Genomic DNA, 26,210 nt, shown 5'->3' with positions numbered 1-26,210 from the left:
CATAACTGGAGCAGCAGAGTTAGTTACTTGACAATTACACCGAGCCGGCCTTCCTGTCTTTTCTCACCTTATTGCCGCTGTCATCCCGTTTCATGGTGGAAGGTCTAGTCTCTGTTTCTTGAGACTGTTTTGCTAGAGCCCTGTAATCCTTGTCTTGTGGAATAGAGGTCCGCCCACTGCCTCTGGCTATGCCGCTGGGGGAAGCTTTAGATTTGCTGCTCTCACCCAGGGTGGACCTGGCAAAGGCAGGTCTAAAGGAGCCCATGTCTTTGGCTGTGAGCTTCTTGTCCCCACTTGCTTGGCTTCTGGGGAAAAGCTTTGAGCACATCCTCTGATCTTCTGTTTTCACTTCACTTTTCTGACTAGTCACTTTTGTCTTGAGCATGTTTGGGGTGGAAGCCCCAAGTTTGGAACTCAGTTTGCTGGAGGAGGCATTTGACACCACCTGAACACTGATTTTACTCGTTTCATCAGGCTTACTAGCTTGGCCCACTCCTTTATACGGGTGTTCCTTGGTCTCTGCTGTTCTCTCTCTTGTCACCACGGCCATCTTTTCAGACTTGTCCATACCTGGTGTTTCCTCGACTAAGTTCTTGTCAGTTTCCTTCTCCGGCCCTATTTCCAGCGCAGCTTTTAGCTCAATTCTAGTGTCCTTGAATTCAATCACCTTGTCCTCCTTTTCCTCCAGGGTGTTTTTATCACAAATTTCCTCTTTGTTTACTGTTAACTTTTCATTCCCAGTAGAAGCTCCTTGTATTGTGACCATAGGAGAAACGGGAGGGCCCACTTCTGACCCAGCTTCAAGAGTTTCCATGTCTGCTGCTGCTTCTCCAATAGATCCTGATAGGGCATTTCCGGACTTCTCCACACTGTGGACATCTTCGGTCTCAGGAAGAGACTCTTCCACCTTTTGTTTACTGTCCTTTTCTTCTGCACACAGCCCACTAGACGGACCTGGACCTAGTTCAGCTTTAGCTCTGACCGCTTCTTCCTTCTCCAGATCAGCCACACTGTCCTGAGGAATAAATGTGGCTTTCTCTGTACAGTCCTGTGTTAATTCAGTCCTGGCCAGGGCAGAGGTGCTCTCAGGACTCTTCAACTCTGCCTCCTCCTTCTGTCCTTCCACCTCCACCTTTCCAGGAGCCAAGTCAGAGTCCCACACTGCTCCTCTTTCAGCTTCTCCCTGGGAAGTGTCTTCCTGCAATGTGGAAGGCTCCGTTTGGAGGGTGGGATTTGGGATGGTCTCTTCCTTGATTTCACTAGGCTTAACTGAGGAACTATCAGCTGCTGTATGCACCTCACTTTCATCAACTGGATTGTTTTTCAAGTCAGGGCTAAAGGTATTTAAAAACAAAAAACACAAACAAAAAACAAACAAAAATCAAACTATGATGAGAATTCAACCATTATAAATAACCCTCTAGACGCCAATGGTTATGATTTCCTGATGCATTAGTAATTAGCATTGGGAAATCTAGCCTATCAGCGTTAAAATGGTTAAAAATATTTGAGGCACATCAGTGAACAATTTAATTTTTTTTTAAATCCTCCTTAGAACGAAAAGCTTCTTTATAAATCAGGGGCAATTACTTGTACAAGGTAAGGCTGTTCTGCTCGTTATTTTTGTTTATTTAACAAGGGCTTTGACCCAGGAGCAGTATTTTGGTTTGTTTTGGGTTTTTTTGTCCAAGATCAAGATGGCATTTGATTTTTAGGAGGTTGGACATGTGTATACAAGTACGCGCATAGAACATTGCCCTCCCCCATCAAAAACATTTCATTTTACCGTAAACAGCCTGTTTCCCCAAAAGTGGCGATCTAAAGCTATAATTTTAAACCAACCTTGAATAAAGAATGTGTCATTTGACTAGACGACATCTAAAAAGGTACAACTGGAAAATGGTGGGAAGGGGTAGGAGAGAAAAGTGCCATTTAACAAATAGCCCTTCAAGCTCTTTATTTACTATATCAAGAATGATCAGATTGGCTTGAGTTTGTCTTCAATTTCCAAGGTTGTGAAGATAAAGAATTTTTCTTTTTATTGTTTGCTTGTTTGTTTTTAAAGAATACTTCAAAGAACACTTCCACCAGAAGTTAGGTTTCCCTATAAAGACCTTCTGAAGAGAATTCAAGACAGAGGAAAATCTGTGAAATATCAGATTATCATAATGTGAGAATACATACTATAACTGAAGGAAATCTTCAGCTACATATGGGAAGGAAAATGAAGTCAAATCCTTCCTTTACAATTCGATGAACCACTATTTTCCTTTTTGGGTGAACGTTTATTTAATACCTACTTCTCTGACTCTGTCCTTGAGACAAGAACCAATGAACCATGTTGCCATTAATACTCCAGATCCCTGCTTATTTTACATACCCAACATGCTATCAAAAATGAAGTAACATTCACACAACATTAAAAGTGGCAAGCTGGGGGGGAAAACATGCTCCAAAGCAAGAGATAGTCAGATGGGCATGAACAGTGAGCAGAACGGAACATTCCCTTCCCTCCAGTGTTTTTAAGACGAGATGAAAGGATTTCTGCCATCTCCTGCTTTTCAGAGTAAGTTCTGAGCTTTCCATAGCTCAGGTAACAAACTCTCTTTCCCTATATTCTCCTCAGATAATGAAGCAGGTCTTACTGCATCATAAAAACAAAAGCTTCCTGTGACCTGGAAGGTCAACTGGTGGAATTGGTACGCTCTCATCTTCTCTCTAAAACTGGCAGGTTCAGGCTTCAAAAAGCAGACCAAATCTCTTATACATCAGTGACCATGTTCAAAAAAATCTTCCATTCTCCTGAAAAGCTGTAATGACGAACCAAAGCTCTGGAAACCTAATTCCACGGTGCAAGCAGCATCTTGCTTATGTGTGAAACCCAGCTTTTTACCCACATTCATGAATAATTCAGCTCTCATAAACACCTGGGACTGAGGATAATGGGTCCAACTTGTTGAGGCTAAGTCTAAATGAATCGATACACCAATTAAAAAAAATCAGGACAAAGACAAGAAAAAATCCTGGCGAAGTGGATATCTGGAAAATAACTTTCCAAATACACTTTCATCTTCAAATTGTGAGATTTTTCACTTCCAGTCATGGGCACTCCATTTCATTCCTCATTTATTGGACTACATGTGAGTCCTAAGGAACCGACCAAAAAAAATGTCTGTGGTTTACTGGATCTGAAAGTCAGTGAAAAATTGTTTTAGTCCCTAATCCCAAGATATGCTTTTATTTTCCATCTCTTCCAAGTTGGAAGTTTTCATTAAGAAAATCTGTCATCTTTACAACACTGTAAATAGTAATATAGAAGTTCTACATTTTCAGAATACTGCCATACTATAAAAGCATTATCATAAAAATGGCATTTTTCCATCTTTGTTCTTAAATGTTGGGCTCCAAAAGGTGCAAGTTTTCTTCTCAAAAATCAGACTGTTTCCAGCTCTCTGGGCAGTTTTATCATTTGAGGAGAAGTAGCTTCTTTTATTGTTTGTCTCAAAGTATCTCACAGAGTTGGTTTGAAATGGAAATCAAATTCTCAACCCCCTCAGCCCTCCATAACAATACAGTTCACCAGCCTTCATCACGGTAGAAGAAAGCACAATTAGGCATCAAGAGCTCAGGTGGAAAAAAGCCATGACTACCCTTTGGAAGGTGCCCCTAGAAGGACCTTAGAAGCAGCAGCTCTAACTGGCAGAACACCATGGCCCTTGGTCTGCATCCTACCTACAGCTGCAGCTAAGTCCAGCTTCTCAGAAAACAGTGCCTCACTTTCTCCCCACATCTGTGCTGTACAACTGAATATTCCCTGAAGAGGATGTGCCTGTTAAGAGTCCACAGCAGAGTAAACAAGGGAGCTTGATCAATTTCACAGCACATACACCCCAAGGTGTTTTCAACTCAGATCGAAACTCCGATTATTTCAGTCAGCTCTGAAGTAACCCAAAAAAATCATTAAGGAACTTTAAAGACTGCTCCTTCCATCCTGCTTTGGAGTTTCAACCACACATTGCTAAGAAATAGTGTTTTCAGAAGAACTTGACTGATACCAAGTGGCAAAAAGCTGGGAAATTTTCTTTCTTCAGTTTGTACTGTAATGATCAAAGAGGCCACATTCATAGAGATTCCTTGTGTCAAAAGTCAAGAAAATTCCATCATTTCTTCAAGGTGAGCTCCCCCAACCAAAGCAAATGCAATCCACAGTGGTCACATCCCATCCTCTGGCTCTCTTCTACCATTCCTCAGCTTGGAAAACTCAATGGGAAGTGTGAGGCAAAAAAAGGCTCTAACTAATGCAGGACGAATTTCCATGAAATCTACTTTTATATTTATTTGCAAATTTATTTCTAATGTAGCTATTAGCTGGGAAGGGGGAGGACTGAGGTGGAAGGGAGAAGAGTCTAAGAAGCTGAGAAGAAAGATTATCCCAAACACATGTCGGTAGCTCAGGCTGAAATGTGCACAGAAGAAATATATTCACTTGTTACCAGTCACAGACCAAACGTGGACAAATCAACATTAACTATGGATCCTTTACTTTCCTTGGGACACTTTTTTTTTGTAAGGTCTACCATTGTTTATTACTCTCAGCATTCAAAGACGCTGATGGTATTAGTACTACTTTAGCATATCTGAGTAATTTAAAAAGACTGAATGAGTGACCTATGTAATCTGTGCTAAGGGAATAAACCTAAAGTCCACTACTACTGGGCAGGTAAAGCTCTCCATGTATTTTCACATAATTCATCTCCAACTATTTCTAAAATAATGGTTAAATGTTTTCTTTTCTACAGCATAAGAACTAGGAGCCCATATATTTTTTCAGGGCTCCTCAGATTAGACAGTGGATCACCCAAGAGAACAAAGAACTGTCCATATTCTTACAGAATATGTTCTCATCCCAAAACATATACGATGTTGTGGAATAACATAAATGTGAATGAACCACCTACTTACTCAGGAAGGAGAAACAAGTACCTGAAAAGGACTAAGTCACAAACACTCAAGAATATGGTTTTCTATTGTATAAAACATAAAACATCTTGAATTATTTTCTTTGGTTTTTTACTAACTTCTGCCTACAAAATATAGGCAGAAAATACCTCTAAAATTACACAAAGGACTTCTCCCTCCCCTGTGTGCCTCCCTTCCCTTAAGGAAAGATGGTTTTCAAGGAAATTGTTATTATAAAGTGAGTCATTAGCTGTTTTGTGTTTTCCTGTGTACTGGGTAACCAATCAGATAAAGATTTGACAAAATTTGGATACTTATTGTTATTTTTTTGTTTCAAGCCAATGATAATAAAATAGATAATATAATAGATAATATGAAAGACTACTACCATGCATAATTTAAGAGAAATGGTGCTGATGTTTAAAGCATCAAAAAAACCCCATATTGGTTGGTCCTCTGGTTAAGTCACTCTAAAGCAATTTAGCAATATATTAATTTAGCTAAGACACTGTATTTGCATATTCAAATTAAACCACAACTATGCATTCGTGTATTTTCTTAAAATAAATGTAACCAACAAATATCTTCTGAAAAAAAAGAACATAAACACTGAACAAACAAAAAAAGAACACTGAAGCAGACTTGCACATATATGAATTAAGTAACCTCAAATCAGAGGTCAGGGGTATTTTTGACAACGTATACAAATGAAGCCTTTATTTTAAAAGGCAGAAGAATCTACATATATATTTGAATAATACCAATTGTTGGACAACTAAAACATACCTTTCTTTTCCTGATTCTGGGTCTCTCTCAGTTTGAACCTGAAATATAATTTCAATTCATTTAATTTGGAAAATCCTATATGATATCACTTATGGTCCAGACAATTTTGTTATGCAGTCTTAAGCTGAATTAAATGCTTTCATTATTTAAAAAACAAGACAATTAAGATACAATCATACCTTAAATAGTAAATAGCAAAAAATTCTCAAGACCTTGTGGCCACACCTTAAATATCAAGTTACATCAAAAGGACCTCTTGTTCTCATTAGAAAAAAATCTTTCATGCTCAATTAATAAGCCGTACATCAATTATCAAAGAATAAGTGGAACAGAGATTATTAACCTGGGATCCATAAACTAAGAGTTTGATAACTGTCTTTTAATAATATTGGTTTCCTTTGTAATCCTCTGTATTTTATTTTATGCATTCAAAAACATGACTTTGAGAAGAAGTCCACAGACTTCACTGACCTATCAATGGAGTGCCAGCACACCAAAAAACATTTAAAAACTTTGAGTAGAGGGACAGCTGGGTGGCCCAGTGAATATATCACTGGCCCTGAAGTCAGAAGGACCTGAGTTCAAATCTGGCCTCAGACACCTGACACTTACCTGTGTCTTGCCTTTCCCCTTCAAAAAACAAACAAACAAAAAACTTTGAGGAAAGAACAGCCTAATACTAAACTTCTGGGTTTACAAGTACCACTATCTGCTTAAAAACAGAAAGTGTTGAAATGCCAGAATCTTCATTGTAGGAATGATTAGGGAAGGATTTAAAACATTTTCTCTTGGATAGCAACATCATTTTAAAGCCTGAGCAGGCTTACCCTCTAATGTCAGTAGTTATCTACCAGGGGGTACTGGGAACAAGGGAAGGATTGACTCTACAGAGTTTATTGCAAAAGACACAAGGGTCAAATTAGCTCATTAAACTGAAGTTATCTCAACGAGTTTGGCATTTGGGGGACAACCAGATCCAGAGGTCCCAGGGAGCTTCCAATGGGGAAACTCCGCTATTCCAATGGAGACCACCTGTTTTGAAAGTTAGAACCCAATACTGCAACCAAACCTTTTTCTCAAAATAATTTTTGATTCATATTGTTTAATAAAGAATTATACAATGCTATTTCTACATAAGGGTGTTAAAAAGACACTGTTAATGATTTTTTTCAGAAAGCCAAGTGACCTTATGTTTTCAAGTTAAATAAGCAATTGGAATCACTATCTAGGATCTTCGAGAACCCTACAGGCAGATCCATCAATTCCAGATCCTAGGAAAAAACAAGTAGAGCTTAAAATAATCAATCACTGAAGACCTGAGTAATTAAACCTGAAAATGAAATAATGCTTCACATAAATTTTGTCTTCCAGGGTCACCAAGTGGGAAGATCTAGTGGAAATTTTTTGAGGTGGCAAAAACTATACATCTAGATTAAGAGATTTAGAATCTTAACAAAAACGACAGAACAAAAGAAAGCAACGTTGTTGCAGAGATGGGGCACTGTGGGCACAACACACCCTGTCTGAGGCAGCTGGCTGTGAAGAATTCCTTTTATTCCTCTTAATTTCTGTTACAAGAAAGGCTCACAGGCATCAATTTAAAAAACCAAGATAAGGTAAAGCTGTGAAAATTAAACACAAGCGGTTTCTCCTCCTATTTAAGACATAGGGAAATTGTCTAAAGTCACCTAAACTTTTTATTTAGAACTGGTGCTTCAAAAACCACCATCAGCTGGAAGGTGTTGATTTTTAACACCAAGTCCAAGAACTGTGCTCACAAACTTCTGTCTTACCTCAGATGGTTCTGTCTTCAGTGATAATGTACAAGTCAATACATTTTCACCCAGGTTAAAAGGATTCTGTTTTAAGAAGCTGTGCATTTTCAGAGCAGATTCAGGACTATCTAATTGAAGAATTACCTTTGAGAATGGGGGAGAAAGAGAAGAAAAAAAGGGAAAACATCATTTCTGTCCTATATTTGAAAGCTTCCAAGTAGAATTTTTGTTCTACATTTTAGATATAACCTCAGTTAGCATGTGTGCTTTGCTAAAAATGACCTTAACTTTACATAATTTTATTTTCAAAGTAAAGAAAAAAAATCAAATGAATGAGATCACAGAAGGAAAAGAGAAAGGAAGGGAATTCTTTGGGATATGTAAAATGGCTAGGGTGTCTTTTTTGAGATTCACAGAATAGGGTATTCCTCCAAACTCCTAGCTAAACACTAGGTTAGCTCCAATCATAATAATAATGGTCTTACCAAAAATATTTACAATCCTTTCTTGCCCCAAAGTCCTCATCAAATTAATTTGTCTTTGCTTTGATATGGTCATTATAGTACTTAAGATTTCATAAACTAATATGAGATATAGAAGGCAAGGCATCTGTACACAAATGTTGATAGTTACTATACTATCAAAGAAATGGGCTTGGATGACAAGGAAAAGTGAAAAAATATCTTTTTCTTTTTTCCTCATGTAAGTATCAACTTGACGACAGATTCTGTAGCTAAAAGCAACTCAGAACTCACCCAGTCCAACCCACTGACATAACACTTGAGGTAATTCAATGATTTGGCCCAAGTGAAGTTAGTGGCGAGGCGAGAACCTGGATGGGCAGTGATCTGGCTTCCACTCTCTCTGAGGTTGCTTTTCGGGAAAAATCCTGCTCTCAACAAGGCCCCATCCTCTCCCTGTGTATGCTCCCCCACAAACCACAGGCCAGACTGGTTGCCTTGTAGAGGGTCCTCTCCAAGAAAGATTAGCTGCATGCAGCTGGTCAGTTCAGAGGCTGACTTCAGATTCACCTTTTTATTCCGTGTGTTGACTGGTTACATTACAAATTAAAGGGCCTTCCCTGCTATCCTTTTATTCCTCCCTAGCTAATTTCCTTTCTCACTCCTCATATAATTTGTCCCAAGTCTTCTCTCCCTACTCAAGTACCCCCTTTCTCTCCACTGAAGATGTTAGCTCTTAACTTACTGAAAAAAGCTGAGGTGAGCACCTTCTTTTCCTTAATCCTCTGACAACCTCCTCCACTCCATCCTCCATTCCTTTTCCTCCCAAAGGCAAATGCTCCTACAAGGGAACTTGATCCACCTCCAATTCACTCCTCTTCAGCCAAGTGCATCCTTAACCACCCCGATCTTCAGCCTCCCGTCTCACCCCCCCCCCCCCCCCAAATCTACTGGCTGCTTCTCAGCTGTCTTAACATCCCTCCCTGTTTGTGATTGACTTCCTCTTGTCTCTGCTCACATCATTCTCTACTTCCTCAGCCACTTGTCCTTCAAACCATTTTAATGTTGCTCAGGACCTTATCAATCGCCCCAATTAAACTGCCCTTCCCTGAGGTCAGTCCATCTTAACCTGTGGACTCCTCTTCCTCCACCTCCTTTGCCGGTTCATAGCACACACATGTGCCTCCACCAAGAGTGTTCTCTTTTCTCTTCTCTCTCTACACTTGCTCTCTTGGTAAACTCATCAAATCTTGTTAATAACCTTATTTATACACACAAGCTCCAGGATTTCCACATCCAGCCTCACTATCTCCCCTGAGGATCATTCTCACACCACCAGCTGCTTATGACATTTCAAACTCATGTCCCAGAGATATGCTAAACTCAACGTATCTAAAATTCAGCTCACCCTCTAACCACCACTCCACACTCCCCTCTTCAAACTTCTCTATACTGTCACAAGCACCACCACCATCCTAGTGGGTCCAAGACTTTATCTCAGCATTAGCATCTACATCCCACCCTCCATAAATTCCATGAGTTCCAAATCTGGCTGTTTCTACCTTCACAAGCTCTCACTTCTCAACTTTCCAATCATATAGACACCACTCTTTATCTAGATTGCAGCAGCCTCCCTTTCCCTGGTCTCCTCAAGCTTCTCCCCAGTCCAACCCACTTTATGCCTTTCTAAACCCTGACCATGTCATCACTCATAGCTCTAAGGTCAAACACAGACCCCTCTGCTGAGCTTGCAAAGCCCAGTGTAAGCTGGTCCCAAGCTCTCTCTCCAGCCTCATCAAGTAGTGCTCCCCCCCCCCCCCCCCCCCCGCCACTTGCACTCTGCAATAGTCAATGTGTCTTCTTGTTTCCTCAGAGGACACTGTGACATCCCTGTGCCCTGGCACCAGACACCCACTCCACCTTACTAGGACCCCAGAGTCTCTCTCTTTCCTTTAAAGTGCAGCATAGGCACCGTCAGAAATCTTTCCTGATGCCCTCAACTACTAGGGCTATTCCTCCTAACTACTTTGTAGTGCACTATTTTGCAAACATATGCTATTTATTCTATTTTACATGCAACTGCTTTCCCCATTAGGACATAAGTTCCTTGAGAACAGGGATGATTTCATTCTTTGTACTTGAATCAACAGGCCGTACTCAGCACAGGGCTTGGCACATAGTAGATATTTAATTTATTCATTGACTGAAATAGACATTGTTAGTATTTAGCTACATCTTAAGACCAAACCATTAATCCTAATCAGAACCTAAAATTCCAAAAAGAAATATTTACCTTGTTTCTATTATTTATGAACACATAGCGATCCACTTTTCCAAACTGAAGTCCAACACAAACTACCTCATGTTCCGTGTATCCATCATCCGGTAAGTTACCAAGATGCACAAAATGAGTGTGAATGGTATCTAGATTGGCCTGTGTAGATACATATACGTTTATTTTAAAAGAAAATAATAAAAGAACTGTATTAACACATGGCAAAAACTGAATGCACATTAAGTTCCCCCAAGAACCCATGGCACAGGCCAGACCCCAGACCAAACCCTCTCCTCAGAGGAGGAAAATAATTACCCTGCCAACATGTAAGTTCTCAGTGCTACAAGAGGCATGTAAAACTTTGTCTCTCAACTATTAACAACCACTCGCTCTCAAAAGCTTTAGCCGTGGCACTGACTCAACTTTGATACTAAATGTGGTTCAATCATGGAGAGCTCATGATGAACTCATCTATTTGCAATAAACATAAAAGTTCAGGGGGTGTCTGTGACTCCAAAAAGTGTGTCCTAGATTTTATAAGATAAGTGAAAATATCAGTTTTCTGATCTATTAGACAAATATGAAAAATGACAAATTAAAAACAAAACTCACCTGAGGGGAAGATTCTTTAATCAAAGATGTGAATATAGCTTCCTAAAAAATAAAAGTTGGAAAGCTAAATGTGTATTATATCCTCTAATAAATTACATATTTATCCTATGCTTTATTCAATATGCAGATGTATCAATTCTTAAGACAGGCACCTCTATTCCCCACAAAATATCTTATCCAATATTCACAGAATTTATAGTTGGAAAGGATCTCAGAATTCACATAGTTCTCCTCACCCTGTTTTACAGATGAAGAAACTGATGCCCATAAATTTAAGTGACTTGCCCAAGGTCCCAGAACTACTTGGCAAAACAAAGATCAGAACCCAAGATTCCTAAGTTAGCCCATTGATTTTTTTCCCCCTAAACCATAGACGCCACCTTTCATTTATTTTTTACCTGGTCAACAATACTATTTGTTGAACATAACTCCCTGATTTTCAAATTTGGTCTTACTCTACCTATCCAACCTTAGTTTCCATCACTCTTCTATTACACGTAGTGGGAAATAAGGTTGGATAGGTAGGGTGAGACTAGATTGTGAAGGACCTTGAAAGTCAGGCAGAGAAGTCTGAACGTGATTCAGTAGGAAGCCACCACAGGTTCTTTAGGAGGGACACAAGGAAAGACGACAGTCAATCCGGCAGAGAGGTGCAAGACGACTAAAGTGGAGGCAGAGAGATCAGCTAAAGATCTAGTCCTAAGGTAATGAGGACAGTGGGAAGGCAAAGGCAGCAAGTCACGTGACATTTCAAAGGCAGAATCAAGAGGGTAGAATGATATGTTAGATATAAAGGAAAAGAAAGAATCAGCAATAACTACATATTTCCTAGTCTGAAAGACATGAAGAGTGGCATATCCAAGAGAAATTGGGAATATATTCCATAATATACATGCTCAAAACAGAACTGGAAATCAAAGTCTAATGAAAATCTAATCTGATTATGAAAATGTGAAATAGTACAATTAAAAAATATTCATCTCCAATAATTAAGCAGGAAATAATTCTTTTTTTTTTAAGCATATTTAGAAGCTATTTATTCGTATTTAAGGACCATGGTTCTGTGCTTATGAACAGACAAGTTTCCTGGTATCCAAACTCAAAACAAATTACAGCCACTACTTACCTCATCCTTTAAATTAATATTTTCAGGAGCCATATTTATCAAAAGCTGATTTCCATCCATCGACATTGGGAAGCAGGTATAAAATTTTACCATAGAATCTGCAGACTTTCTATTTATTTCCATGTATGCCTTTCAAAGTAGAAATTATAAGACAAATAAAAATTACATGTTTACATAACCATCATTTAGCACACACACACACACACAAAATAACAATCCAACCTTCAAACCTATTTACCACACTATTCCATAGTAGTCTGATACTCATCAGGATGTAAACAGAAGTTTCTATGAGATGTTAGTAATGTTTACTAATGTTTTCTCCTAATTAAATATTGGTGGGATTTATTGCACGTGGCAGTTTCAGGACTATAACAATCGGTTTGATTTCCTCTATTTTGCTGCCAATTGTCCTGGCAACTCCCATCCCTTACATTCTGGGTCTCACATACCTCCCCCCATCCAGATTGCACAAGCACCAATATTTACAGATCTATGGATATATTTTGAGGAAAAATCATTCAAAAGAAAAATTCATTTGAAAAATAGCATATGAGGTATATAAAGCATAACACAACAATGTTTAACATAATCCAAGGCAATGTACAGCTACTTTTAGCTCATTTCCAAGTTCTCATTCCACTTCAGTCATCAGCAGCTTTCCTAAGAGCACCAGGTTACTAAATGGTATCAATTCCATAAATTAGGGTCCTGAAATTTCACCTCCAAAAAGCCTTCCCAGACTGATTAGAAGAATCCTGCTGGATTCAGGACAGCTGGAATAAATGACCTCTCCTTTAAGTTATTCCAGCTATGTACTTCTGCCTTATATAAAAGGTTCTACTCGTCTTGTATTTAAATCTGTATTTTATATGGATAGGCTGTTATCTTACTTAATATTTCTCTATATTATCTGTCCTAAAAGTCAAAACCTATTAGTTTATATAAAACCATTCAACAGCTGGCAAAATACCACATAAGTAATATTGGGGATTTTGTAAATGCAAGCGTATAATTTGAGGAACTGCCAAGAAGGATAAATAGTCCCCCAACAGACTGGCCCCTTCTTCCAAACTCTGTCTGGGGCACTGAGAAGCACACAGACTTGCCTTGGTCCCACAGCTAGGTGGAGTCAAGAGGCAGGACTTGAACTAAGGTTGTCCTAACTCCACTCTACTACATCGCCTCTCAAATTAATGCAGTGAATTCTTTATAATAGTTGCTTGAGATTAAAAACTGAATTTTCAAATGAAGAATAGGATGTTATCTTCCTTTTGACCAACCTAATGTTTTAAAGTGACCTTTATTTATCTCAGGCTTCGAGAGCATAATCTTTAAAGATGACCCACTTGAGTTACTCACTATCCTGAGTTTTCAAAAATTAATTTTATTCACACAACTTTGATAAAAGCACACACAACTTTGATAAAAGCACACTTTTCCCTCTGACATAACCTGTTACACGTAGCCTGACATGACAGATGAACAATTCCACTTGTACAATTCTATCAAATTAAATTCTGTTGAACCTTTACCATGCTGCCTAACTCAGCAAGAAAGCGGGGGGCCAGAGCACACTAGGTCTCCCTCTCTTGACCAGGCTGAAAGTGGAACTGGACACTCAACTGGCTTTTAGTTCATGGCAGGTCAGGAGAGTCAATGGCCCAAACTTCCAATCAAAACCCAATATAACCTTTTTATAAATGGGGGGAAAAACCAGCTCATTCTTTTTCATTTCAAAAGCACTGTGGCCACAGTGGCTACTGCTGGGCTTCAAGTCCTGATTGTGACACTACAGAACCTTGGGCCCATTAATTAATCTCTATGCATTTTAAGCAATAAATGGACTGTGGAGTGGAGTGATTTCACAAAGTAATAAAAAGCACATATCCTTCATGTATTCATTTTTCTTCAGCCTACATTAAAAGAAATGCAAGATCTAACTTTAGCTTCATTAAGTGTGAGTAAAAAAAGGAAAATTAAATAACCCGAGGTAAATCAGAACCAGTTAAAAAAAAATGTGAATACAGAGAAACCAAAAATACAGACTCTCCTTCAAGATTCTGTAGTACCTACACTCCCAGTCTACTGATGCAGATGACAAGCTTCCCACAATTCTTTGTGGCTGCCCTGGTGAAATAATGCACACCTCAAAAGAAGTACAACTCCTAAGAAGACACACAATGACTAGAACCTTGTGATAATTACTTTTAACCATTTTCCAATAACTATCCTCCAAATATTTAACCAACTCCAATAGTTAACCAAGAGACACAATGATGATTTAGACATTACAAGTATGTTGTTTTAATTATTTTCCTTTGTAAGCATACTATGTTTCCAAGTGTTTTATTTTTAAGTTGAGTTTTTATAACATTTTATCTCTAGTGAGCATCAAACAATGATTCCAATGGCTAGGTCTAGCATCCTTTGACCCCACAGCTCCAATTTCTCAATGATTTGCAAGGGTCCATAAGAGGAAAAAATGATCCAGTGATAAGAACCATATAAATTAATAAAAGCTTTAAATATGGCCTGTGACATCATATGGATGTGCATATACATCTTCTACTACTTCTCATCATGAGATTCATTATTGTTACAGTAGTGGTGTTTTTTTAAACCTCAAACTTTTGTCTTCCACAAACTGCACAATACTTAGTTCTATTACATGAACATCAGCATGCACGTTTTTAACAACTACTATCTGAGTTTACTAGGACCAGACTGGACAGTTTTAAAATTTGTTTCGTTTCTTAACAACTGAAAGGAAATTAATTTAATATTTTAAATCTCTACTCCCTAATTAAGCAGTTCACAGAAGTAGTATTTTTTTTTTAACAGGGCCTCTGGACTACTTGAACATGTAATCAAAGTTTTCCTTTTCGCAAAAGAAAATTCTTACCTTTTTATGAGATGATAAAACCAGAATGTCCTTGAAACCACCAAATGGTTTTGCCAGATTGGAAACTTCTTCTGTAGAATATCCTTTATTTGGCAAATTTGAAATAAGGACAATGCACATTTCTTCAGTTTCCTTTAAATCAAGATTATGATACCTGTTATTTCCTTTTAGCTCTCCTTTTATTGCATATTGTTCAAATACTTATTTTTAAACATTTTAAAGTAAGGAATTTGATTTCATTACAGAGATGGGGTAGTATGGGTGTGGAACGCTGGACACGTACAGGAATGTGGATTGGTTTAGATCCCCCTAACTCTTCTCACTATTAAAAATTAAAATGATAAGGAATGGCTTGCTAAATAGGGGAAGGATGTACACAGAATTACACATGATATAAAAAAGCTATCAATAAAAACCTTGTAAAATAATGTAAATGTGGGTGTGAGTTCTTTGCTTAAGTAAGAATTCTTGTATAATCTTTTCTTACAGTATTTTCATAATGATAAAGGGATTTGCCAGCAAAGACAACTCACTCTAAACTTCCAAAGAAACACAGAAATTTGTTATCATGATCAATATTCCAAATTGTCTGTTATGGAAAAAAGAATAAGTTTATGGTATTTCTATCTCATACAATCATAATTTCAACTTTCAAAAACTACAATACAATTGCTTAAATTCAAATAAATATTTACACCAACCTTGCTAACTGAATCCTCATTTTCAGTGGTCCCTGAAACAGTTTTGTGGAGAGAAAAAAATTTGAAAAGTCACATATACAAACATCTGACAGATAAAACTACAGAGCTGGCCTGTAAACACAGACAAAAGTAATTTTAGCTGTGTGATGATCAGTTTAATTCCTTTTAAGAATACATTTTTTACAATGATGATAAAATAAAGGGAGAGGAAAAACTCATCTATTTACAGGATTCCTACAAGTTCTATTACAGAATGAAAACCATGTCACATTCCACATTTCCTTGGTCATAAATAAGGTATCTAATTTCATTTAGTCAAAAATCATCACTTTTGTTTACAAGCCAAATCACCGCATGAGCAAAATTTGTCTCTTCACCTACCGGAAACATTTTCTTTAGCAGTGCCCTCAGTGGCTTTGGTTTCCGAAATGCTTCTGGTTTCAATATTTTCTGCATGAAAATTGTCTTTATTAAGCATTACAAAAGCAGACTAATTAAGACAAACAGAATAAATCTAAATCTAAAGTAACCTATAAATAGCCTACTGCTTACCTTTGTCAACTAAAGTCTTGGTAGGTTGATCTGATTCAGTTAATAATGTTGCAAGTTTCTCTTTCAAAAAAAAATCAGCAAAAATGAAAAAGTATTATTTCATGTATATTTCAAGCACTTTTTATTTTTTGAAAGTAAATATTAAAATGGTAGTCCAAGTTTACCTGGCACTGTCACAGTCTTATTGGAGTCTTTAATTTGAGGATCTATAGGTTTTTTGCTTTCTATTGTCTTCTTTCCACTAGGTTTTGCTGTTAGAAGTAGATTCAAAACAATTATTCCAACGTATATTGCACAGCTTACTCAATCGTATACTTTCTTTTACACCTAGATAATGCTATATTTGACATTCAGTTTTCCTGACAATTTTTTTCTTTCCCACTCGTTCATTGGTTTCTTTCTCATTATCATTTAATTAAAAGCAATAAAAGAATTAAATTTATGAACTTTGTTTCAAAAAATAGTTTTATATAATGTGTAGTGGGCCTCACTTCACAAAATCGAGACTAAAATAGCACTGAAAAGGTCATTGCTTACACCTTCTTCCTTCCCCTGCTGGCAGGATCATTCATAGAATATGATTTAGATTTTTAATAGCAAAAATATTTTGATTACAGTAATACTGAATCTAAGAAACAGCATACTCCATAAACAGTCTTGTTCTACCTCAGAGATAAGATAACTTGAAGGAAATCTAAATTTCTACAAAATATATGTCATTTTAAAGACAACAATCAAAAACTATATTTGGCAAGAAGTGACAGTCTTACATGATAAAACAGACTTGGCAAATACTGATCCAGAAGGTTCTTCACCTAATGATTTAGAAGATCTTCACACAAAAGCCTTTGTTAAAGTCTTAAAAAAAGAAATATTCAAATCTACCCAACTATTTAGGGCCAAATCTAATAGGTTTTTAAAAGCTGAATGTGTTTGGGGAATATAAAGAGTTTAGAAGTTGCTTCAGATGACATATGTTACCAAAAGAATCATTATGAATACATTAAAATCTGCTTTTTGCTTCCAGTAGCCTTACCTGATTTGTTAGAAGTTTTATTACTTTTAGCACTTGCGGAAATCACAGACTTTTTATTAACTGATGACTTTCCTAAATTACAGAAATTAAGAGTCAAGACTGGTTCATTTTTAAAAACATTTTTAAAATTTTTGTATTCAGCTAGCATTCATTCCTTAATAATGTCTTTAAAATTAAAGCAAAAACACTCAGCAAAATTAAATTACTGCTTTAATAAGCTGAATTTCCATCACCTTCCTGTCCAACTCAAATGACAGCTGGACAGGAAAAAAATGAAGATATTATTTAGAAAAACTTACTTACCTACTTCTTGGGGCGATGTCACAATGCCTCCAAGAAGTTAAGTTACAAAAGTCAGGATGCCTAGAACCCTATAATGCACCACACATACGTTCCTAGAGGAGCCCAGGTAGCTCCAGGGTCCTAGCTAATTTAACAGAACTTTGGAAGCAACTCTCAGTAGACCCACAACAGTCCTGACTCAGACCCAGCCGCTCCTCTAAAACCCGTCTGAGCTTCTCTGACCCTTCATGGTGTCCAGGTACCACAATCTTCCCCTCTGAAAGGCTATAAGAAATGAAAATGCTCCACACATGGCTATGCCTAGAAACATCAGGGACCTGAAGTCTGTGCCTTTATGGGCATCAACAGGAATTAATGAGTCAGAGAGAACCAAGGGACCCCTGAGTGATTCTAAAACCAACCTGCCTCCCCTGAGGTACACTTAATCTTTGTGAGATGCCAAAGTCCTACTGTGAAGTCTGACCTGTCCACCTGCCAGGATGGCTGACACCCAACAGAGACCATGAATGTATAAAGTGCACCAAAGAGTAGACCACACTAACCAGCTGGTACCATCCCCCATAAAGCCCAATGTGCTGACAATTTCACCTATCACAGCTTTAGGCAGTCTTGGTGCCTGCTTGTTTCACAAGTTCCTTGCCAGTCACCTCTCGACAAGGAGGCCCCAGCTCTCTACTCTCTCATGGTACTGCCTAAGGATATACTTACTGCAGGGAATCTCTAATTCTGCCCTCCATATTTAAGATGACTCCACACCACAAATGACCAGATACTCAGATGAAGGACAGAACAACTCAAAGGCAGGAAAAGAAAATCAGGACAACCAACTTCATAACTGGAGGGCTGGTACTTCTCTTAAATCTAATTTTATTCATGACAATAGCGTGTGAACCAAGTTCACCAATTCATCTCTTCGTGGATTATAATAAGGGGCATGTACTGGGATAAATCAGGCACTGAGCAAAGAGAAAAAAAGTATTAGGTAAAAGAACTGAAATACCACCTGCAGCTTTTACAGTGCCTATGAAGGGCAATCCTATGTGTAAACTGCAAGAGAAATGTTCTCTTGCCAATTCTGCAGAAGTTAATTATACATATGATCTCAGTCACGGAGAGGGCTGAGGACACATTTAATATCTCATCGGAGAAACTACTTCTCCAGTCACCAGGCTTGAACTACTGAAACTTATCTGGGCAATTATGTATGAAGAAAGAACATTACATACTAAACCACATTTTCTGACAGTTTTGGGGGGTTGTGTGAACGATTCTTCATCAGTGTAGATTGCCCTGCTTATTACATGAAAAATATGACACCAATGCTATATTTTGTTTAGGTATTTTTTACATACTGAATATATAATACACAATGGAGCAGGAGGCTTGATCACTTTGGCTTTGAACCAGTCCAGTTTTTGTTAAGTTGGCTGAAGTAACAAGGAAGAGGTATCGTTATAAATCCCAAATCACAAGCTAGTTTTAACAAATGTAACCTGGGGCTAATAGGGTCAATGATTTTAAAGAGGTAACAAGAAACTCATCATTAGTTGTAAAAACATTATCAAATCAATGGCTATCTCTGGGAGTCAAGGATCCTGAGTTCTAATATAAACCCACCAAAATGAGTCTCCTGTAAACCAAGTTAGCGCTTAGAGAAATGATCTAATCAGACAACTCAAGTAGCACTTGCTACTTGGCATCAAGAGTGAAGCTGGGATGATTCTGGATAACTTAGTACTGTCAAACAAAAGATTCAAAGAGAATTAGTATCAATCCTCAAAACCTAGAAATTCTTCTCTAGATGCATGTCTTGCCATCCACCTTATACCTTTAGAATTCCTACCAAATACCTCTGCTTTTTCAGTTCCTTGATCTAAGGAACCTGGAGCTCTAAGCAAACACAGGCCAGAGTCTTTATTCCAAGGGAAAGAACACCCACCACCATGTTGAGCTCAAGACACAAATTCATAGCCTGGATCTCTAAACTGGACAACTTCCCCTATGAGTTTAACCTATAATCTCTATGTGTGCTTGCTCCTTCTTTCCAGCCCTCTACCTCCAGTGTTCAAAAGCAGATTCCCTTGTATTCTGTAACAGTACAAAATATTATAAGCACAGCACATCTTCTCACTCAAAATATCATTCCTTCTCAATCTCCCTTATCTGTCATTACCAGAACCCTTCTAGTTGAAATGTCAAAGAGTATAAAAATGAGTTTTTATTTTTCTGTTTTTAAAAAGTCAGCTATTGTCTCAATTGTGAATATGGTTTAATATCATGAAGAGAAGGTGCAGAGAAGAGCAGTCGACCAAGAGTGAGGAGCGGACCTGAATTCCAATTCCCTCAATTTCCCAAGTAAGAAACTGCGTGACCTTGAAAAGATCTGGATTCTCCAGCTCCTGTAACCATTCATCTATAAAACGAAGAGACTAGATGAACATACCTGATGCCCCTTACCAGAAGTGAAACTCTGATTCAGAGAGTGGCTATGTTGGCCTCCTCAACCCCCTGAGCCCAGGCTGGGCTTTCATACCACAAACTGAGCTTAGCCTCCTGCTCTCTCTCATAGTTGATAAGCTTTGGTCTACTAATGTGATTCTACATCAAGCAGAGCTATCTTGCCCAGTCGTTTCTATCCTGTGACCTTGATCTAGGGATCAGTAGGTGATGCCAACTGTCTAGGGAATTAAATACCAGCTTCTCCACTTACAGTAAACACTCTCCCCTCTTCCTCTCCTTTCTCTACATTTTACCACCCAATTTTCTTCATGACTTTCAAAATTCCAATTCTGTGTCTTAGAGAAGTCATTCCACAGTGCTAGCTAGGCTCTGCACGGGTCACTCCTGTCAAAAAGGCTTTTTCTACCACTCAGGTGAACCGCACTCAGCAGCTTTAAGAACCAACTCAAATCTCACCTTTCCTCTTGCTCAGCCTAAACAGGCCCCTAATACTCTTTTTAATTACAGTACTTCCAGTATTCAGGCAGTATGATAGTGGAATGTAGTAAGAAGACTTGGGTTCAGTCCCAGACCTGTCACAAAAAGTCAAGGTCCTTTACCTAGTCAATTCTCCTTTTCTTCATCTATAAAATGAAAATGATACTAATATTACCTAATACAGTAAAATGTTCTCAAAACTGTCAAGCCCTCTATATAGATATTACCTTGCTGTTTTCAGGTTTTGCATGTAGCATTATCTCATATTTAGCATATGAGTGAATGAGGAGCACTAACATTTTACTTGAATCTATTTGGATGGAATTCTTCTAAAACACATTATATATATTCCTAAGTTTTTAACAAACACCACATACCTTAATGTTTCCCTGACAACTCAAGTTTGCCAAGATTGTTACTATACTGGGTAAAAACACATTAACACTCTAAGGAGCAAAACGGCCTCAAGACTTCTGGGATCTGAGTTCTTCTAGGAAGTTTTTACTTTCCTGCAACTTCCCTATTATGTGCTGCATGTGTCACCATGCCTACCTGTTACGACAAACTCCTCTCTGAACCCACCCTTTTCTGACCTGAAGTAAGTAGGGCCTTGTCTGTGTGAACACAAGGATGTTCCTAAAGGTCCCAGGGTTTCCCCTTGGGCTGAAGAATTAGCTTTGGTCACCCCCAACTGCAGCCTGTCTTTCCAATACCTTTTTGCTTTAACAACGTTGGGTACCCCCATTCATTTTAATTCTTCTATGCAACATGTATTTAATAGGAATGTACATGTAGAACCTATATAAGATTGCATGCCATCTCAGGGAGGGGGTGGAGAGGGAGTGAGGAATAATCTAAGATATATGAAGTGATTGTCAAACACTGAAAGCAAATAAAATAAATGAATTTTTAAAAAGGTTGGACAAATGTCTGTTTGTCTGTAAATGTTCTGTGCTGTGTTAATTTGTACTGCTTTCTTACACACACACACACACACACACACACACACAAAATTTCTTCATAAAAATACTTTATTCAACCTCAATAAAATCAAAGAACTGTTCTCCTTACTGCTTCTACCTCTACAGGTTTAAAGTCAAAGTTAAGAAAGACAAAAAAAAATAAAGTCAAGAAATACTGCAAGAAAAGTCAACTTACCAGGGACAGATTCAGCCTTTGAAGCATCTGCATCTTTTCTAATGAAAAAAGTAGAAAGATTGATAAAACCAATGCTAATTTCAGAAATTCAAGAGGTTAAAAGTCCTCTCAATTTTAAAGAGTTGTGCCAACAGCACTGTAAGACATCTTGTTCGTTTTGGTAGGAGACCTGCACAACTAAGGGATAGCAGGAGAAAATGCAGCTTAACACTGAATAACTGTGACAAGTCATCTGGATACAAAGGAAGGGATGAGAAAGCTCCTCTTTCCTTTGAGTAGAAAAGGGGAAGGCCAGTGCTGAAGGACAATACACATCAAGCTGTCATGTCTGTTTTGGTTCACTGTTTTCCTTTGTTTAGAAAAAGGGAAGACTGATGGAGGGGTGGGAAGGAATAATACAAAATGGCTACTGTTAAAAATGAAAGGCATGAGACACTTTAAATTAAAAAGCAAAGTAGGTTTGCCACAGATAAATGAGCCAATTCTTAAAAGAAAGCCCTTTAGTTTAGCTATCACACTCCCAAAACACTTACTTTGAAGTTGATGGTTTCTTTGTTTCCGAAACTACTTTTTTCCCATCTTTGTTCTAAAAATAAGAGAGATTGACTTTAAAACACCCAACTAACAGATTTAAGTCAACAGCATTTCCATCAATGGTGTTAATGTTGCCACAATATCCAAACCTCTCCCTTCCTCCCTACATTCAATTAGAAAATTCCTGTGTTACTTACACTCAATGCTGCCAAATTCTCTCCTCTCAACTCACTCCCCAAGTATGATGATCTGGCTTCTGACAATACCGTGCCAATTCAAACTGCTTTCTCCAACTTACCAGGGATTCCTAACAGCTAAATCTGGTGGTCTTTTCTCAGTCCTTATCCTTAGCATTCGACACTGGTGATGATTCCCTTTTGATGACTCATCTTTCCGGGTTTTCATGATACCACTATCACCTAGTTTGCTTTCTACCTATCTTAATACTGCTGAGTCTCCTCTGCCAGTTCATCATACTCACATCATGACCCCCAGCTGCTGATATTCCCCCCAAGGTAGTTTCCTGGGCCCTTTTCTCTTCTTTCTCAATACTCTCTCAGTAACCTCATCAATTCCCATAGGTTTCCGCTCTATGCAGATGACCCCAGATTTACATATCCAGTTTCAATTTCTCCTGTGTGCTTCAAACCCACATTACCAATTCCCTATTAGTGGGCATTTCAGATTGATGCCCTAAAGACACCCTAAACTCTCTATACATAACCTCAGCTCCTTACTTCCCCCTCTCCCAAACTTGCCCATTTCTGTCAAAGTAAAAAAAAAAACCACCATCCTAATGTGTGTACTTTACTATCAGGTAGGTAATCTCAGCATCACATTGGACTCCTCAATCTTGCCCTACTCTCTCATCAGCTGTTTCTACCTCCACAAACTTCTCTTGCCCTCCTGACAAACCAACCCGGTCTGGCCTTCATCACCAGTAGACTAAATCATCTGCAGAAGTCTCCTAATTGGTCTCCCTGCTTCTCCAAGGTAATTTCCCTTCAGCACAGATGACCATGTCATTCTCTTCTGTCTTCCACTGCTTCTAAAATACAAACCCTCTACTGTCCCTGACACTGTCCCTCCCTCTTTTCACCAAAAGTACCCTCTTCTTCCCATCTCCCCCCTCCCAGATGGTTTCTGACACTACTACATCCTTTCTGCCTGACTCACTCATGGAGGTGGCCCTGCTCCTTGCCAAGGCAAACCCTTCTGCATATCCAAGTGATTCCAATTCCATTCCATCTTCTCCAGACAGCTCAACTAACATCCCCACTCTCATTTATCATCCATCTCTCTGTTTACTGGATTTTTTCTACACACATACCCATGTCTCCCCTATCTTTAAAAAAAAATCAAACACCCATTTTGATTCACTCATCCCCGCTCTTGTTCCATATCTCTCCACTCTTTCAAAGCTAAGCTCCTTGAGAACACCATCTACGCTAAGTGCTTCCACTCCCTTTTTTCACTTGCTTTTAAACACTCTGCAGTCTGACTTTTAGCCTTACCATTAAGTGAAGCCACTCTTTCCAGAGTTACCAGTGATCTCTTAATTGTCAGTCTTCATCCTTCTAAACCTCTCTGCAGCCACTAACATGGTCAAGATCAGGGCTTCTTGAACATTTTCATGGTCTGAATGGCATGTGCAGTGAAAAGTGTGCATACTCTGTGTTCAGAACCAAGGCTGTGGGGCAAGTGCTGCCAGACAGATATACCCTCAGATTCATTACTTGTTTGATTTTTAATTAATTGCTGGTCATTGCCATTCAGAAACCTTTAATTTTTTGAGAGCCCATATGGGATGATCTCAACCCACTGTTTAAGAAACACTAGTCAAGATCATTCTCTTCTTCTACATACTCTTTCTCTCTAGGGTTTCAGAACACTACTGTGTCCTGATTAGTCTCTTAACTGTCAAACCACTCCTCAATCTCCTTTACTGAGTCTGGTCACATCTGCTAACCATAGGTGATCCCCAAGTTTCTGTCCTGGGCGCTCTTCTCTTCTCCCTCTACACTATTTACTACTTCACTTGGTGATCTCATAAGCTCCCATGGATTCAATGAACATGTCTATGAGGAGGTTTCTCAGATCTATCTATCCCACCCTAAGCTCTCTGCTGAACCTCTGCCTTGAATCTCCAAGTATCTATTAGACATCTCAAACTGGATGTTCTGTAGACAACCTAAGATCAGCATGCCCCAAACTGAACTCGTTACCTTTCTTCCCAAACACCTACTTCTCTTCCTAATTCCTTTCTGACTGCTGGAGGCACCAGCATCTAGTCAGTCACGAAGGTTCCCACTCTAGGTGCCATTCCTGACTTCTCCTCTCTCTTACAATCTGTTGCAAAGAACTATCTGTTTTACATCTCTGGCATGTGCTTCTGCTCTCCCCTCATACCACCACCACTTTGATGCAGGCTAACATCACCTCCTGCCTGGAGTATTGCAAACAGTGTGCTGGAAAGTCTCCCTGACTCTAGTCTATTCTCCACTTCACTGTCAGCCTGGTCTTCCCTACAGCTCAGACCAGACCATGTTACATACCTCCCTCTCACACTCAACCAACTCCAGTGACTCCCTATTGCTTTTAGGATCAACTATAAAATCTTCTATCTGGGGTTCAAAGCCCTCCACAATCTGTCCCCCTCCTACCTTTTCAGGTGCCTCACACACACACATACTCACAATGTACTCTTTCATCTAATGACGCCGGCCTCCTTGCTGTCCTTCAGACAGGACACGTTAACTCCTGATTCTAGGCATTTTCACCGTAATGTTGTCCTCCCACACCCCTGTTTACTTTAAGTTTAAGTTAAAAATCTCCCCTTTTCCAAGCTTTTCCCGATGATCCCTCTTCATTCTAGTGCCTTTCCTCTCTTGATAATTTCCAGTTCATCCTGTCTCTATCTTGTCTGTACTTAGTTGTGTGTTATCTCTGTGGGCATCTCTGCAAGTTCTTTTGCCTTTCTCTGTATCCCCAGCAAAAATGCTTATTTAGCACAGTGCCTAGAACATTAAAAATGTGTCTGCTGAAGGATTCTCACTCTGAATCTCTATCCCTCACTCTCACCTTTACATTTTCAGGGCTCTGTCTTTGTGGTCTCCCTCCTCTCCCAGAAGAGGCAGCTAGTTACCACCTTATGCTTGAGGTCTTTCCTGATCCCCCTAACTGCTAATGTCCTCCCACCCACATTATTTTGTATTTAACTATGTTGTGTTTGTGTCCATATATAAAAATATATCTAATTTATATTTGTGATTTATATGTAAGGTGTCTCAAAAATTTTAATGCAGTTTTAAACTTTAGTGGCTATTAAATAATTGAGCTATTAAAGCTCAAATGCCACTAAGGCTTTTGGGACAACTTGCATTTTAATATGTACTTGTCTTCTCCATTAGAAGAATTAAGTTCAGTTGCAAACAGGGATCATTTCATTCTTTGAATCCCAGTGCTTGACACAGTGATTCACAACAACTGATTTATTAACTCTCAATCTTATTACAAAACTAAAAATGAAATTTTAAATATTTCACTGTGCCTGAAATATACTTTCTAAAATAAAAATTGAAGAAGGAATTTGGGGTCATTACATAATGCGGTTGGATAGGCCAAAGGATATTAATAATATCAGCACTTTTTTTCTAGAGGATACAACATTTAAATGTAATTTATTTCATCCTCTGAGTCAATAATTAATCTTCAGGATGGTAATAAAGTATATTATTATGGAGTTAAAGAAAGTAGTTGACCTAAGGCACTTTCTCTAAAAAACAAGTTCTAGTCCAAGGGTTCTTAAAACTTTTTTTTGGTATTCTGGATCCCTGGGCCCACTCTTTTGGTAGCCAGGTAAATCCTACAGATCTCTTCCTTTCTCAGAACTGTGTTACAAAATGTTTAAGATTACAAAGAAAATCAACCATAATATTGAAACATTGTTACCAAAATATTTCCCAGTCCAATTCCCTGATCTCCAGTTAGGATCCCTTAGGGACTATGTGATCCATACTCATTCACCCCTAGATTACAGCCACCTACATATGCAGCACAGTTTGATAACTAAAGTTTTCAAGGACAGCAC

At 38.5% G+C, this 26,210-nt stretch overlaps 1 protein-coding gene across 11 annotated transcripts in view; it reads right to left on the bottom strand.

Annotated features, from left to right (window-relative positions):
- Positions 1–26,210, bottom strand: part of ZNF638 (zinc finger protein 638) — a 145,477-nt gene that overhangs the window by 13,802 nt on the left and 105,465 nt on the right. For all 11 annotated transcript variants that reach the window (XM_072643252.1, XM_072643956.1, XM_072644690.1 and 8 more), the window contains 14 exons: positions 22,120–22,172; positions 21,587–21,624; positions 17,189–17,260; positions 16,317–16,403; positions 16,153–16,212; positions 15,982–16,050; positions 15,601–15,632; positions 14,900–15,031; positions 11,995–12,123; positions 10,869–10,910; positions 10,275–10,415; positions 7,539–7,664; positions 5,746–5,783; positions 68–1,334 (listed from right to left, as the gene is read on the bottom strand). In XM_072643252.1, coding sequence (XP_072499353.1) covers positions 68–1,334; positions 5,746–5,783; positions 7,539–7,664; positions 10,275–10,415; positions 10,869–10,910; positions 11,995–12,123; positions 14,900–15,031; positions 15,601–15,632; positions 15,982–16,050; positions 16,153–16,212; positions 16,317–16,403; positions 17,189–17,260; positions 21,587–21,624; positions 22,120–22,172 — 2,286 coding nt within the window. The remainder of the gene's footprint in view (positions 1–67; positions 1,335–5,745; positions 5,784–7,538; positions 7,665–10,274; positions 10,416–10,868; positions 10,911–11,994; positions 12,124–14,899; positions 15,032–15,600; positions 15,633–15,981; positions 16,051–16,152; positions 16,213–16,316; positions 16,404–17,188; positions 17,261–21,586; positions 21,625–22,119; positions 22,173–26,210) is intronic.

Source organism: Notamacropus eugenii, chromosome 1 (genome assembly GCF_028372415.1).
Source record: "Notamacropus eugenii isolate mMacEug1 chromosome 1, mMacEug1.pri_v2, whole genome shotgun sequence".
NCBI classification, from domain to species: domain Eukaryota; kingdom Metazoa; phylum Chordata; class Mammalia; order Diprotodontia; family Macropodidae; genus Notamacropus; species Notamacropus eugenii.
Note: the sequence above shows the minus strand (reverse complement) of the source record. Positions and strands in the feature narration are given on the sequence as shown.